This window comes from Theropithecus gelada, chromosome 5 (genome assembly GCF_003255815.1).
Source record: "Theropithecus gelada isolate Dixy chromosome 5, Tgel_1.0, whole genome shotgun sequence".
NCBI lineage: Eukaryota > Metazoa > Chordata > Mammalia > Primates > Cercopithecidae > Theropithecus > Theropithecus gelada.
Window position 1 is genome coordinate 163,698,467 of NC_037672.1, and position 18,009 is coordinate 163,716,475.

General features: G+C 34.7%; 1 protein-coding gene across 10 annotated transcripts in view; it reads right to left on the minus strand.

Moving 5' to 3' along the window:
* Positions 1–18,009, minus strand: part of SPOCK3 (SPARC (osteonectin), cwcv and kazal like domains proteoglycan 3) — a 488,153-nt gene that overhangs the window by 42,234 nt on the left and 427,910 nt on the right. For 9 of the 10 annotated variants that reach the window (XM_025385105.1, XM_025385112.1, XM_025385109.1 and 6 more), the window contains one exon: positions 1,273–1,392. The exons of the other annotated variant lie outside the window; for it this stretch is intronic. In XM_025385105.1, the coding sequence (XP_025240890.1) occupies positions 1,273–1,392 (120 nt within the window). The remainder of the gene's footprint in view (positions 1–1,272; positions 1,393–18,009) is intronic. 10 annotated transcript variants of the gene reach the window in all.

Genomic DNA, 18,009 nt, shown 5'->3' on the forward strand with positions numbered 1-18,009 from the left:
TAAAAAAAAAAAAAAAAAAAAAAAAAAAAAAAAATACAGAGGCAAATATACGGAATCATTATTTCTATTAGGCAAGTTCAAGCTAAAAGGCATCAAAATATTTACATTTGCCAAAAAATTAATCAATAAATCCAGAGATAAGTCTGAGGAGCTCTACTGCAGGAAATGAAAAATACTACAATTTTTTCGTGAAATTCATAAAAGGAAATATATGGATAGTCAGTATACATTCACAGACAATTACTAATCTAAAAGTAATGGCTTAATTGCACTTCTGCATTAAATTATTTCACTATGTAAATTAGATTCATAACTACAATTTGTTGAAATTGTAGAAAACTCCTTAATGTGAAAAAAAACAAAGCATTTTAGGAATCTAAAGAGGATTGTGTTATCTTACGACATCATTTTGTTAGAAACTGCACTTTGAGGGTAGCAGGTGAGAATGGATGGGTCACATCACGACAGGTGATGAATGTCACACATCTGGCTCTTCTTTGCCAGCCAAGAGATATGGCTTGTAATTGCTACTTCTCCCCCTTTTCTTGTGTTTTGGAGCACACGCTTCAATCTTTGAAAGATTCAGCCCATGTTTCCATATCCTTTTATATGTATTAAATAATAAACGAATTTTTATACAAATGAAAATAATATAAAATGAAAAGTTTATAAAATTATTCATAACAAATACCCTATTTCAATTTGTATTTCTTATTTCCAAGGAATTAAAAAAAAAAACTTTTAGAGAATTATACTGATAATTAAAAAAACTTGTAAGAGGTATATGCTCTTTAATTCCTTCTGCATTTTACTTATTTAATTTGCAGATATCCTCTCTTGTCTACTGATCCATTTCACACAGGGTCAACATAGACACACCAGCAAAGCAATCTCGGAAAGGCTACCATATGGGGGAGTTCCGTTGTATTTTTTTAAAATCTAAGCACTCCAAATTTTTTACTTTTATTTTCTGTGGTGTTCTATTCTTTACCACCTTAATAAAACACTGAAGAATATTCTCATTCTTTCTGCTCTACTGAAAGCTAAACACCCTCTGAGGAGACATTCCCTTTTCCTCCAATCAGAGTTGTCCCAAATGCCTTATTTCCCTGCAAAATAATACAGGTGTGCTTGGAAGTAATCATGTTCTGATTTTTATTCAGTATATATGCAGTGAATAAATACTGAAATATGTGTTTTGTTCTACGTGGTTCATTGGAAATAAAACTTCATATCAGATACAGTAGCAATTATCAACTTGAGAAATCTTACTGCTTCTCTCAGTCCTCAGCAATGTTTTTGTCTTCTTGTTTTGACTTCCACTTTCGTGAAGGGCCTTGAACCAGTCCCGCAATCTGTTTGCCACTTCCCTGAACTCCAGGTCACTGCATGCTAAAAACAGAGAAACAACACAAGTCTTGAATAATATCTTAGTATCACGTTAGTGCTTTTTCTCTCATTATTCCCATAAATTGAAAGGTAACGACGACTAAAAGAAAAAGGTGTGACTCTGTTTCAGCTTTTTCAAAGTTAAATACATGCTTTAAAATAAGATGTAATATGACAAAAACATTTTATTCAATAAAGAAGTATTATTAGTGGAATTCTATTTGCACTCTTCATTAGAATATGACACTTGGAGGATTTGTATTGATAACACCACAAAAGTTGAGCCATAATATTTATGTCATAAATACTTTTTTATGCTGGGGTGATAGGTTATCAGAGAAAATACAGGGTTGAAAATCCAAAATGATTATTATACATTTATTGTTGGCTATACCTATTGTAAGATGTCACAATTTATAATTCTTTATTCATATACTCAGTATATGTAGGAATGCACTATTATAAATATATACTGTTCCTATTTGATTTAATGCTATATATTTGTTAATCACAGAAAAGAAACAGCTATATAACTTGTGATTAGGAAAAAACTATAAAATATTTAAGAAAGTACTCTAATGTTTCTATTGTAAAAAGACTGTACTGGAAAACCTTGCCATTTGGAACTAAAATAACTTCCTCTTTATTTTTTAAAGATATCATTATTAGCAGAATATGTTATGTGTGTGTGACTAGCATTAAAATATAGTATTCAAATTTAGTAATTTACTGCAAAAATATTTTGAAAATATATTTTAAAAGCCACCAATTTACATTGTTTAGAGGACATTGTTATTGCAGACCAATCCTCTGTGCATGCTGTAAATGTGCAATTTCCTCAACTAACAAGTAATTCATGCTAATACTCATTTGTCCATTTGGTTAAAACACTATGCAATTATGGTATGTTTTATTACATTTAATATATACCATATGCATTATATGTATCATAAATAACATAATGTAATGTAATTGGATGTAATACCATCCCAGACCATTTCCTAGTTCTCAAGTAGGGGTATCCAATCTTTTGGCTTCCCTGGGCCACATTGGAAGAATTGCCTTAGGCAACAAATAAAATACACTAACAATAATGATAGCTGCTGAGCTAAAAAAAAAAAAAAAATTGCAAAAACTTCTCATAATGTTTTAAGAAAGTTTACAAATTTGTGTTGGGTCGCCTTCAAAGCTGTCCTGGGCCACATGTGGCCTGTGGGCCATGAGTTGGACACACTTGCTCTAAAGGAAATCAGCTCCTAAATTAAAAGGAATCTCCCAGTACCTGGTATGGTGGGATGACCAAATTAGCCAATCATTGTGACATTTTAGAACACTGGAGACAAAATGATGATCTTATAAACTTCCATGGGGGAGGGTAACTAAAATTGTTACATACAAAGAATAAGGAATCAGAAATGCCTTCCAATATTTAAATAACATTGAAAGGCAGCATAGCAACATAAAAATTATTTCATATTTCTAAGAGAAATCAGGTGGGAAAGTAAGGTAAAGTAATTTTTACATAAACAGGGTCTGCAAAACTAAAAATCCACATAATCTTTGCCCAGGATGCTACTACAATATGTGATACACCAGAGAGAAAATCAGCAAGAGGATGTCTGAGTCACAGGAACTAATGGAAGAGAGAGGTGAAGGACATTCTAGGAAGCTGGTGAAGGGTAATTACGGAGTGTGTACTGTGTGCCCAGTGCAGAGCAAGATGGCAGTAAGATTGAGATTTCTTGGCCAGGGACAGAGCAATGTACAGAATCCATTGCTATCCTTTCATCCAGGGAAAACAATAAGCTATAGTGAAAATCAAAGAAACCATCACTTTTGCTGATAAGGTCCACCACAGCTGAGGCTGAGATGATGAGGCAAAAAAATAGCGTACTGTTGATACGAATGCTTACACTGTAGCCTGGAGTCTCTGTTTAAGCCATCTTGACATGGGTCTTCTGCTCCCCTTAAAGGAATAGGCACAAGAAAACAAAAACCTACTTGAAAAAGAGGAATTCTACGTATTCATACATGCCTGTGTAAGTATCACATATCTCTAGAAGGATTTATATAAAGACATAACTCCCAAGGGAACTGGCTTAATGCAAGAAACTGGTGTGAGAGAATTTTAATTTTACCATTCATCTCTTTCTCTTTTTGAATTATGTACTATATAGCTGTATTAATATTCAAAAGTCAACAAAATTTTAAAATTAAAAAAAATTACAAATGCATCTAACCCTTGACCCAGTAATTCTTTTTCTTTTTTCTTTTCCTTTCCCTTCCCTTCCCTTCCCTTCCCTTCCCTTTTCTCTTCTCTTCTCTTCTCTTCTCTTCTCTTCTCTTCTCTTCTCTTCTCTTCTCCTCTCTTCTCTTCTCTTCTCTTCTTTTCCTTTTTTTTTTGACAGAGTTTTGCTCTTGTCACCCAGGCTGGGATGCAGTAGTGAAATCTCAGTTCACTGCAACCTCCGCCTTTCAGGTTCAAGCTATTCTCCTGTCTCAGCCTCCCGAGTAACTAGAATTACAAGACCCCGCCACCATGTCCAGCTAATTTTTGTATTTTTAGTAGAGACGGGGTTTCGCCATGTTGGCCAGGCTTGTCTCGAACTCCTGACCTCAGGTGATTCACCTGCCTCGGCCTCCCAAAGTGCTAGGATTACAGCCGTGAGCCACCGTGCCCAGCCCCTATTTCTTAAAAATGTATCATGCAGGTATACTACATGTATACAAACACAGTCATTTAAATTGTGCTATGTGGTGTATTCAACACTTTTTTAATAGCAAGTTTGTTAACAGCATAACACTCCATCATGTACACTATGGAGGTGAGATCTGAGAGAAAACAATGAACATTTATTGATCATATTCATCAACTCAAACACTGGGGTATCAGCTTCTTTTATAACACCATCAGCTAGTGAATTCATGTTACCTTGTCCAAATCATAGGTATTTGGTAGCACATCTGGTACTCCTAATTTAAAACAATTTCTATTGTTTCAAATTAACATCTTTTCCTGCCAAAAAAACAGTATACCAGTAATATATCTGCACAGGAATACTGTATAGTCACATTCCGGATTCTTAGTATTTATTATTCAGAAAGGTTCATATATAATGAGAATTGATGGAGAGATTTCAGGAACATTTCAGTAACTTCCATAAGCCCAGGACATCTTAGTTTTGAGTATTATTAAAAATAATACTTTATGTATAAAACTTTTGAAAACATTTTAAATAATTTTTCAATTTAATTTTCATTTGCCAACAATTAACTGATTTACTTTAAAATTAGCAATAATTTATCTGAAACCATTGGCCCAAACGGGAATTCTTGCCAAATTAGAAAGTTTAAACCATACACTTCCTGAAATTAATTAAATTTGATAAATATAAAATTTAAAAATTAACAAAGTTGATATATTTTATAATTATTAAATGAAGTATCTATTAATAGTAATTATTATTTTCATGTTGTATTGAGAGTTAATAAATATTTTTTTCAGGTCTCTAACTTTTACATAAGTTCTTACATTTTAATAGGCACAAAACTCTCTGCCTATTACAAAAATTGCTTAAAATGTCCCCTCAGTCCCTCAAATTGTATTAACTGAATGTTTATGTTCCCCCAGATTCATATGTTAACACCTAATCCAGTGTTACGGTATTAGAAGGCAGGGACTCTGGGAGGTGATTAGACCCTGAGGGCAAAGGCTTCATGATTGGTATTACTGCTCTTTTAAAATGGAATCCAGTCAGATCCCTCTCCCCTTCCACTATGTCAGAACATAGCGAGAAGAAGGCCATCTATGAACCGGGACCCGGGCTTTAATCAGACACTGAATTTGCTGGTGCTGCCCTGATCTTGCACTTCCAGTCTCCAGAATTGTGAGAAATAAATATCTGTTGTTTATAAGCCTGTGGCATTCTGTTATTCTCAGTAGCCTAAATTGAGTAAGACACACTATAACATACTTATATGTAGTTATCAAGAACATGAATTTATTAAAGAATGAATATACTCATATCTGGCAATATGAGTTGTTAATTGTTTATGATTATGTTATACAATAAGGAAGCTCAGATGTAAATACAGAGGTCCAAGCAGAGGGGATGCTCTGGGAAGTTTCAAATCAGAGGCAGAGTCCACATTTTATTGTGCATTATCTGTCAGAGAATTTTGTAAGTTTTGTTCCAATACTATATTTAACAAGCTGTCTCCTATGTCTACTAGGCTTGATTCATAAAGTTTTTTAAAGCACTCCTAAGGTCACCATTCATTTTTGCTTAATGTTAGAAAATAATACTTTATGTCACAGATGATGAAATGAAGTAGTATAGGCATTTGTTATTTAAAGAAATTTAGTAAATTTAGTTCACAAAATACCAGGCATAATTTATTATTTTTTCCCTTATGAAATCTGGTAAAGAGATTTTTCTAAGTCTGATCTATGAGGTGAAGAAACGAAACACATCATTCCTTACTCTTCATCAATAAAAACTATTTGCTACCACCACCTTCCAACAATGTAATGTTTAGGAATTTTGACGGTCTTCCTGATGGGATTGGTTTGTATGTGAGTGTAGTACAGTTAAAATCTGGCAGAATACAACTACTCTAAAAGCAAAAAAGGCTTAGGTTGGTTCCAAAGTGATTATTTTCTTTCAAGATATGTCCACTACAAAAAGAAAAGTCCAAAGAACATGTCTCTCAGTGTCAACTCCAATCCTCCTATTACATAGGGCCACGATGTCCTAGAGACATGAAAATGACAATATAAGACAAAATGCTCTGATGGCACAATGTTTATTTCAGATTGAAGAGGAGTAAGGAGGGAGGATTTTTTTTTTTTTTTTTTTTTTTTTTTTGAGACGGAGTCTCGCTCTGTCACCCAGGCTGGAGTGCAGTGGCGCGATCTCGGCTCACTTCTAGCTCCGCCTCCCGGGTTCACGCCATTCTCCTGCCTCAGCCTCCCGAGTAGCTGGGACTCTAGGTGCCTGCCACCACGCCGGGCTAATATTTTGTATTTTTATGGAGATGGGGTTTCACCGTGTTAGCCAAGATGGTCTCGATCTCTTGACCTCGTGATCCGCCCACCTCGGCCTCCCAAAGTGCTGGGATTACAGGTGTGAGCCACTGCTCCCGGTCTAAGGAGGATTTATTACTTGTTGGGCTCTACTCTTAATTATTCAAGTACAGATCATCTTATATTCTTGAATTAGCTCTATTTTTATACCTCGCTGTGACAGAAGGCAATAAATATTTATAAACAATTAATATATAGTATGTATTAATTAATAAGTATAATATAATATCAATATAATATATTAAATATTAATTTAATATAATAAATTAATATTTATAATTTAAGTGGCACAGATTTCCACCTTTATTTCTAAGTGGTGCTTTTTTTAAAACAAATCTTTGTTATTTGCTTTATGTGATCTTTTTTATTGAATACATGTTCAGATAAACCTGGCTACAAATATGTAAATAATAAGAAGAAATTACATAATCTTGAATAACTCTTTTGGCTTTTTATATATTTTTGGTGACTTTTAGTTTATGATAGCCTTCCAAGAGTCTCTATTTCCTTTTCCTAGGCTCGAATCTTCCATAATCATGGTTTCTTTCTTTCATTTGAAAGGTCATTTATGAATCATCTAGTTGTTAGAAATTGTAAACTCTACATTACATGAGCAATGGAAACATTTTACCATTTTTTATAACAGTATTAAAAACTTACTTTTTTCTGACTACACAGCAAAAGATGCCAATTTTGTAAATGTAGATTATAATGTATATTAATAATAATAAAAATAAACCAGTATATTTAACACTATAATCAATAAGTAGTTACTATAAAATATTTATTTTGTATATCTGCTATGCATATTTTGCATAGCTTGAATAATGTTAGATAAACAATATTTACTCTTACGCCTTTTCATTGTTTTAAAATGATAATTTTTAGGTTGTTAAAATATCTGAAAACAAAATACAGTCACATGCTGCATAACAGTGTTTTGTGCAAAGGACATCATATACAATGTTGCTCCCACAAGATTACAATGGAGCTGAAACATTCCTATTATCTAATAATGTCATACTATAACACATCTCTCATGTTTGTAGTGATGTTGCTGTAAACTAATCTACTGTGCTGCAGTGGTAAGAAAATCCGATACATATAATTATGTACAGTATATAATACCTGATCATTATAATAAACAACTATGCTAGTGATTTATGTATGTATTATACTCTACTTTTTATCAGCACTTTAAAGTGTAATCCTACTTACTAAGCAAAAAGTTTCCATTAAGACAGTATGCTGTGTTAAGCCCACAGAAGCCTCACACATCTCATGTTTACTGCATCCCTTGACTGTGTAACCTCAGTGGATTTATTCTCTTGTTTTGTTCATCATGGTCCCTAACAATGCAAAAGCCACTGCTAATGCTGCCCATAAGAGGCCCCTTAGAGTGACTGTTATGGAGACTAAATGAAAAGTGATTAAGAACTATGAAGGTGGAAAACCAGTGGTGCTTATTGCTCTTCAGGCAGGCATATTCCATTCCACCATAGCTATGATCAACAACAAGAACAAAGTGACAGAATCTGTTAGAGAATCTGCTTCTTGGAGGCAACAAGACTAACAAAAATTCAAGAATGGCCTATATCGGATATGGAGAAGCTGCTGATGAACTGGATTAAAGAGCAGACACAGAAACATATCCCTCTTGGCACCATGATAATTATAACCAAAGCAAAATCTGTTTGCAATATTGTAAGAAAAGACAGTATCCAACTACAATGTGAAATTTACTGTTAACTCTGGGTGGTTTAAACAATTCATGAATAGTTATTCATTATATAATGTAAAAGTGAGTCGTGAGTATGCAAGTGCTGATGTGACAGCAGCTGAGGAATTTTTGGAACTTCCAAAAATCAGATTGTGTGAGTCCACAATAAGATAAGCTGGTTGTGCAGAAAAAATACTTGCGAGAGCAAATCTTCAATATGGATGAAAACTCCCTATTCTGGGAACAAATGCCTGAAAGAACTTTCATCCCTACAAACACCAACTTAATGCCAAGATTTTTTAAGGACGGGATAAGCGTCTTATTTGGTGGCAATGTTACAGGCTACAAATTGAAACCCTTTGTGATCTGGCACAGTGAGAATGCCAGGACTTTCAAGCTTATTATCAATAAACACACACTCCCTGTGTACTACAGGAGCAATAGTTTGTGGATGACCCAGCTCCTCTTCCAAGATGCCCGTCGGAGTTGGTACACGAGCAAAATGGGGAAGTACTGTTTGAAGAATAGCATGCCTGTCAAGATTCGGGTTATTGTTGATAATGCTCCTGTACAGTCTCCATTTATTGGTGACCTTCATGCCAATATCAAAGTGAGGTTTTTTTTCTTCCTAACATCACCTTTTTCATCCAGCCAATTGATCAAGGAGTAACGGCAGCTTTGAAGCCCGACTACCTGAGGACATTTGCCCAGGCTATTGCTACAACTGAGGAAGACATTCGGAAGACACTGATGCTACTCTGGAAGGATTATGCCATCTGTGACTCTACCCTGGACCTTGCTTGGGCATAGGGTGATGTTGCCAAGGAGTGTATAAATGGCATCAGGAAGAAGATACTTAAAAGGTTCATCCATGATTTTAAACAATTTTCCAAGAATAGAAGGTTGCAAAAACCAACAAGCCTGTAGTTGAGATGGCAAACAACTTTAATCTGCGTGTAGATGAGGATGACATTGAGGAACTCCTAGAAGTCATTCCTGAGAAATTGACTAATGGGCACTTGTAACTGAAGCAGAAACACAGAGGTAAAGAGGCAAAATAAAAGCAAACTGAGAAGAAAAAGAAGAGGAATCCCTTGACAAGAAAGTTCACAGTGAAAGATTTAGCAGAAGGCTTTGCAGACCTCAACAGGTTCCTTAAAAAGTATGAAAGCAGCCGGGCGCGGTGGCTCACGCCTATAGTCCCAGCACTTTGGGAGGCCGAGGCGGGCGGATCACGAGGTTAGGAGATTGAGACCATCCTGGCTAACACGGTGAAACCCTGTCTCTACTAAAAATACAAAAAAATTAGCTGGGCGTGGTGACAGGTGCCTGTAGTCCCAGCTACTCAGGAGGCTGAGGCAGGAGAAAGGCGTGAACCCGGGAGGCGGAGCTTGCAGTGAGCCGAGATCGCGCCACCGCACTCCAGCCTGGGCGACAGAGCGAGATTCCGTCTCAAAAAAAAAAAAAAAAAGTATGAAAACATGGACCTCAACATTGAAAGGTCCTTATTAATAAAGAGGAATATTCATGGTGCATCATCTGCTTACAAGCAAATCTATGATGAAAGAAAAGAAAAGAAATAAACCAAGCAAACCACTATAGACATATTTCTGAAAAGAGTGACACCTCCTCAAGAAAAGCCTCGGTCAGGTCCTTCAGGAGGTATTCCAGAAGAATACCAGAAGGTATTTCAGAAGAAGGCATTGTTATCATAGGAGATGACAGCTCTATACCTGTCAATGCCCAGGAAGACCTTCTAGTGGGACAAGATGTGGAGGTGAAAGACAGTGATATTGACGATCCTGACCCTACGTAGGCCTAGGCCAATGTGTGCGTTTGTGTCTTAGGTTTATCAAAAAAATGTTTTAAAAGTAAAAAACAAAAAGTAGAAAAATATTTATAGTACAAGGATGTAATGAAAGTGAAATTTGTTTACAGTGTACAATGTGTTGTGTGTTAAAGGAAATACACGGTATCAAAAAGTTAAAACAAGTAAAATTGTATAAAGTAAAATGGTTACAGTAGCCAAGGTTAATTTTGATGAGTGAAAGAAAATATTTTTAAATATTTACTATAACCCAAATGTGCAGTGTCTCTAAAGTCTACAGTAGTGACTTAGGCCTTCACATTCACCACCACTCACTCAATGACACCCAGCGCAACTTCCCATCATACATGCTTCATTCATGGTAAATATCCTATATACGTGTATCATTTTTAATCTTTTATACCTTTTTTTTTTTTTTTTTTTTTTTTTTGAGACGGAGTCTTGCTCTGTCTCCCAGGCTGGAGTGCAGTGGCCCGATCTCAGCTCACTGCAAGCTCCGCCTCCCACGTCCACGCCATTCTCCTGCCTCAGCCTCCCGAGTAGCTGGGACTACAGGCGCCCGCCACCTCACCCGGCTAGTTTTTTTTTTTTTTGTATTTTTTAGTAGAGACGGGGTTTCACCGTGTTAGCCAGGATGGTCTCGATCTCCTGACCTCATGATCCACCCGTCTCGGCCTCCCAAAGTGCTGGGATTATAGGCTTGAGCCACCGCGCCCGGCCTATACCATATTTTGACTGTACTTTTTCTATGTTTAGATATGTTTAGCTTTACAAACACTTACCATTGTGTTACAATTGCCTACAGTATTTAATACATTGCCGTGATGTACAGATTTGTAGCCTGGGAGCAACAGGCTATACCATGTAACCTAGGTTTTTAGGAAGTTACATAATGTAGATTGGTTTAACTATGCTCTATGATGTTCCCACAATAACAAATGATAAAATATATTATTGATCACATTCATCAACTCAAACATTGGAGTATTAGCTTCTTTTCTAACACTATCAGCTAGTGAATTCATGTTACCTTGTCCAAATCACAGGTATTTGGTAGCACATCTGGTACTCCTCATTCAAAACAATTTCTATTATTTTAAATTAACATCTTTACCTACCAAAAAAGGGGAATATATTCCTGTCATCAAACAACACATGACTGCGTCTGATAGATACAAAAATTCCATCATATGAATATATCATAACGTGTTACAAATTTCCACAATAAATATTGTGTCAAGAATATAGTTCCTCGTTTATGAGCTTATTAAACAGATCTAGGATTAACTTTTATTCAACAAATTATTACTGTATCTTATTACTGTGTTTTCTTTGAAAAACCTTAAAAGTTCAGTTACTGGATCAAATAATATAAATATGTAACGGCTCTCAGTACATATAGTCAACTTGTTTCTGTAATATACAAACTTTAATTTCCAGAAAATATTTCAAATATATTTCAAATGTGCATTGTTTTATTTATAATTTATTTTTTTATAACTGAATTGTTGAGAAATGAAGTAGTATTGGTATGAAGCCATTGAAACAACTCAATGAAGGTTAGAAAAAGTCCTCCAGTATAAAGCAGCATAAATGGTAGGAATTACATATTAATCTAGGACAATCCCGCTAAAAATAAACGTAGAATGTGTAGTCCACAGAATAGCAGACACTGAACAATGAAAGCAAGCCAGAAACAGAGAGATTCCTGAAATCCCCCCAGGAAGATGTTCATGAAGCTTTAAAGTAAATGTCAGCTTCTACATTCTGTTCAATTGTGAGATATGTTTTCAACACAGAGCCAAGTCAGAAAGTTTTTCCCAAAGCAAAATTTAAAAATATATTTGCCTTGAGGTAGACAATACATGTACAAAACACCAAGAACACATAAATTAGAGAAAAAATAAATTAGAGAATATGCAAACATTTTCTGGCTAATAAGTAAATGATGCTGAACATTTGCAGGTATATTTGAGTTTTTGTCTGTAAAAATCAATGAATAAAGATTTTGTGAGAAAATAAACAAGCAGAGGCTCAAGACATTAGGAAAAGATTGAAGGGACAAGAACAGGTATGAATGAAGGGAAAAGGACCAGCATGTCTTTGGCCTGATGAACAGCAATTCTTTTGATCAGCTGTAATAACAACCGTTTTGCCTGAGTGGTTTATAAACAGAAACATATTTCTCCCAGTTCAGATGCTGTGCCAAAGTGCTGGCAGATTTAGCAGGTTCAGTGTCTGGTGAGGGCCCCCTTCCTAGACGGCATTTTTTTGTTGTTATGTTTTCACATGGCAGAAGGGCTAACAAGCTCCCTTGGGCCTCCTTTATAAGGGCACTAATCAAATTCACATGGGCTCAGCCTTTATGACATAATCACCTCCCACAGGTCCCACCTCCTGGTCCCATTGGCTTGGGGATTAGGGTTTGAATGCAAGAATTTGAAGGGGACACAAATGTTCAGCCCTGGCGCTATTCTAGAAGCTTATCCTGGTAAATGAAGAGGAACTGAAAATCCAAAGCAGGATATACGTGTAAAAAAATATGTCCACACATATGTATGTGTGTGTATACAACTTACAACTAATTGCCTGATTTTAGAGTAAATTGCACATAAGCCTCATTCCAGGGCAGATTTGAGCCATTCTAAATGTTCTTTCTTAAAAAACTCAGTTTAAAAATTCCTGCAGGAATTGTCATAGAGGGACAGATTTGGAGTAGAGTCCGCAGTAGTGGTGTTTCTGTTGCACAAAAGTGGAAAATCAGATAACTTGGTCTCCAATTGCTCTCTGCCAAATAAAGCACACACACATGAGCACACATGCACATATGTCTTCAGAATTATTCCTGACCAAGGATTATTTCAGTCTGAGTGTGCTCTGTATTAAAGCCACACTACAATTTTTAAGTGATAAATTCTGAAAGTAAAACCATGGGTCTTCAGCGTTCTTATAAATCACGCAGTTTTATTAAAACATGAGGTACAATTTCTGTAGCCAGTAAAGAATATTGATGTTCACAAGTGTTTCTGAAACTTTGATTCATAAATAATTTGCCTTTTGAAGACCAGTCTAAGGATGGAGTTGTTCTGTTCTGAAGGCATTTTGTTCAGACATTAGAGAGTACAAGTTGAATAGATGAGTCTCCAAGCAGGCATTTTGGCAGTAGCAATACATGATTCATCATGTTCTGACAGCCAGTGGCATCTGAGGTTATAAAAAGGTCTCTCAAAAAGCAGGAGTAACTAGGGACAAGACCAAGTGAAAAAGTGGCATTCCAGGCAAACGTCTTAAAGATGACAAACTTTGTTGGGATATGTAATGTCCTGCAAAACATAGATAAATCAATGTATGTCCTGAGGATAGTGACAGAATGAATATTAGCTTGTGCCAATATACTTTTTAATCTAAAACATTTGAATCAATCTATTTGAGGCTTCAAATATCTGCTGATATTTTCTGCTAGTAGAACATGACCCTAAAACTTAAATTTATCTATGACATTTAATAATGCAACCAAAAGGCTATTAAAATTCTATGCCTAGAGTTATTACTAATTTGTATTTCTGGAAAGAGCAGTGAGATGTACTTATCTAATTCATCTGAACATATAAAGGATTGTTCCTCTTATTTTGTTAAATGTAATTTAACTGTATTGTTCATCAAAGGAACAAGCTTTCTCCAACTTTAATAGCTACCCTATATTCTCAAAGAAACCACAGAAACATGCAGTAATAAATAAAACTGAAAGAAAGAGGGGTTCACTAGCAGTTTCTATGGGATGATGGGGGTTCGAAGATTTTTTTTATTGGCAAAGGGGTGAATGTAGCATTGCACTGTGACCTTTCTCTTGGTTTGGCCCAATTCATGCTTAGGAGTAGTAGTAAGGTTTCTTAGTAAGTATAAGTTTTGTAAGAAGTAGGAATTCTGGGGCTGCCATAACAAAGTACCACAGGCTGGGTAAAAGATAAATAACAGAAATGTATCTTCTTACAGTTTGGGAGGGTGGAGTCCAAGATCAAGGTGTCAGCAGGTTTTCTTTGTCCTGTGGTGTCTATTTGGCTTGCAGAAGACAATCTTCCCCTCTTTGCAGGTCATGAGTCAGATAGGATTAGGGCCCACCCATGTGACCTCAGATTACCCTATTTACCTCCTAAAGGGCCTATCACCAAATGCAGCCAAATTCTGAGGTAGAAGAGGTTAGGGATTCAACATATGACACAATTCAGGCCATAACAGTAGATAAACCCTGAGCTGGAGGCACATTATCACAATGTCACAGGATGTGACTGTTACCATCTAAAACTTGCATTGTGAACATTAAGAAGCTCTTTTTCTCAAATATATGTTTTTAGATGTATTTTAAATCTTCATATACATTTAGAAATCTTTGTGTTTCTTGTGGAATCTTAAATATTACATGTCTTAAATATGACAATTATCTCTCATACTCGCATACTGAATAAAGTGATGGGAAAACCAAATGTACTTGTCTCCTTTGTCTCCAAGCGTAACTGATGATGCTATGTCTAGAAATAATGCATTTGTCTCTAGCCATCCTGAGAAAAATACACTGATTAGGCAGCCAGTTCTAGTACAGCATTTCCCAAGATATCCTCAAGAATTACTATTCTGTGGAGTATTGTGTTGTTTCATGAGGAAATGTTCCAAAGTCAAGTAAGTTTAAAAAATGCCAGAGCTGAAAATGTGTTAAACTAATTTATTTGTGCCTAATTTATTTAGATATTTAAGATGCTTTCAAACAATATGCATCTCCAAGATTGATGTAATATCTAGTATCATCAAAACTTCATTTTTTAAATTACAACAGAACAATATTTTCTTCTGGGCAATAATATTCTATGGATATGTGTGTGTGTAACATATGCCCTTTTTTTTTCAAATGATACTTCACAAAAGGGAAATTGAACTACACCTATTATATATTTTTCATGAATATCTAATTTTCACAATAGAAGTATACTGATAATAAATAGATCTCTAAAATTAAAGGATGGATGGATGAATAAAACAATGGAAAATACAATGTTACTCTTTTTAAAAGAAACATTCCTTGAGACTCTTCTTTTGTAGGTCTGGCAAATTTTAAATATCCAGAAAATATGTTTTATAATACATATAAAACAAACATTGCATTCTAGTAGGTTTTCTTTCCTACTTGATGGTAATTTAATGGTCACATATATCTACAATGGGTAAAAATAATAGTCTGATATGATTTCATAGATGAGGTAAAGTCATACAGATCCATTCAGATTATTATTTTATCTGATAGACTGGCAGATTAATCTTTAATGGCAAAAGACAGACAGTAGAGGTTGCAGAAGGTTAGACGGTAATAAAAAAATGAATATTTAATCAGATGAATTCCATTCAGGAACTTCCAAGAACTGCTTTTACTCCTGCATAATATTGATAGAAGGCATGCCTACTATTACAATCAATTCTAGTGGCCATTAAGAAAATTACTGTGGGGTAAAAAATGAAGTCGTAAGCTCAAAGGTTGGTACACTTGGCAATCACCTGACATAATAAAAACTGACTGGCTTTGCAAGAACAAAATATGTAAGTCTGAAACAAGTAGACACATTTTCCAGTTCATAAAGTACCATAAGTACATGTTTCAGAAAATTGTTTACAATAAATACTATTTAAATAGTTTAGCCAGTTTTCTTCCACGTAGTAAAAGGTCTAATCTGAAACTGCATTGAAGTGTAGTTTCTGTTTGTGGGAAAGCACAACAAGATGTTAATGAGTTTATACTTCATATGCTGGATTCAAAGGTAATTAAGAGTTGTAGGAAAGTAATGTCATTTAAAAGCAATGTTGAAAAAAATGCTTAAATTATGTGATATTGTTAAAACAAGATTTTTCTTAATTGCCACCTCATTGCTATTTAAATTTCATGTATATAAACAATATACAAACATTTAGATGTATGTCACTTTTTAATTTGAATCCACAAATTAGGAAAGGTTCTTTATTAGTGTCTCAAATACTTCACATGGCTCAAGTCTTTGGCAAGACCTCAATAATAAATTATGCAAGGTTTTTGATTGCAATAAATACATAATGCTACATTTTTTATATATTCTATTTTACAGTTTACCATAAGTGAGTAATTTTGTTTAAACAAGGTCATCTCCCTGGAGATTGTTTCTTTCTTTCTCAGGCAATTAACCTATAATTGATACTTCTATTTTGCATGTTAATGAACTAAGTTACACAATGGCATTTAAAAAGGCTATTTTCATGACTTCTCATGAAAATATTATTTTTTATAAAATGAAATATATTTTTAAGAAACCTTAAATAGTATTGGTCCTATGTATATATTAAATATGTGAATGTATTATGTAAAGTAGGTGACAACATTTTAGTAAAATTTGGAAAAATACTATTGCTTGTTTGGATTATTAGTGTTTCACACTATTAATACATTTGTCTTAAAGTATGCACCCCTATAATTAAGGTTCAGATACTTAAAATACTAACTCAAGGAAGTTCTAATAGTATAGTAGTCCCTCAACTTTATTCATGTGGGATGTATTCAAAGACCCTCAGTAGATACTTGAAACCTTGGATAGTACTAAAGCCTATATATACTGTGTTTTTGTATACATACATACCTGTAATCAACTTTAATTTACAAATTAGGCACAGTAAAAGGTTAACAATAACTAACATTAAAATAAAATTATATTATATACTTTAATAAGAACTGTTTGAATTTGATCTTTATCTCTCAAAATATTTTATCGTATTATAACTGTACTCATCTATTTTAGGACTGTAACTGAAACTGCAGAAAGTGAAACTGCAGATAAGGGGGGGAATACTTTATAGTTATATCAGATAAAAGATAAATGAGAATTTAGCTAAGGACTGTATGCCAGACCAAGAATATATACTTTATTGTTGAGTTTTGCAAGTAATAAGCAATCTGTAGTGAGGTGATGCAGCTGGCTTGGAGAATAGAAACTGGACATAAAATGTTCAAAGAGTTGTATGGCTAGTTATGGGACTGAGTGACTATGCATAAAGCCTTAAAAAAAAAAAAAAAACCCAGGGTCAGTGGATTCTCGAGGTATGATGGATCATGTTGTCTCGTCTTCATCACTTAAGGAGTTTCTTACATGTTTAAGTGCAGAGTGACTGATTAGCAAAGTCAGGCCTGGAGCACTGAGAGCTTCACCATGCTGTTGCTATGCATGTTGTGTTGTTGTCTGCCCTGTGTTCTTTAATAAAGCAAAGTAAATGTATATTAGTTAAAACCTGACCTGTCTCATTATTTTGTTCATCGGTGTGAACTCAAGACCACTGCTGCCAGTTGAGCAGAGTGAGTGAGGTACTCAAGAATACCTTTTTGATTAAACTCGTTTCTGTCAGTTGCTTTTCCCAGTGCTAAAGTTTGAATAGGACACATACTATAAAAAAGAAATCAAAATTTAATGATCATCTGCTTCAACTCTTCTATTTATCACGTAAGAGGAAAAAATTCTTACTATTTGTATTCCTTCCTAGATTATATATACTTTCTAATTCTTGATCTCAGATGGCATTTGAGTTATATAATATTTTCTCTGCTCCTGTTTTCTTTCCGTAGAAGTTCACAGTTTTCTTGAGATTTTTCTTCTCTATAAGAATAGAGAAGCATGTTTCGATAGCATGTCAATGACATAATAACTACTTCTAGTTCGGGACCATTTTATCTTGCTATGTTCTCTATTATAAAGCCGCAAAACTGTAAATCACATTTCCAGAATCCCTGCAGCATATTTCCAGAGCAGATTTTACCTTAACAGGGACTCAAGCTATATTTGAAACACAGAAAAAGGGCAGTCATAGTATTTTTATTACTCTAGTATGAGCAAGTAGACCAATGAGCATTGTTAGATGTGAAATTTTGCAGCTGCCCCTTTTTTGTTTGTTTGTTTGTTTGACTGTTTTCTCATTTTTTCAAAAAAG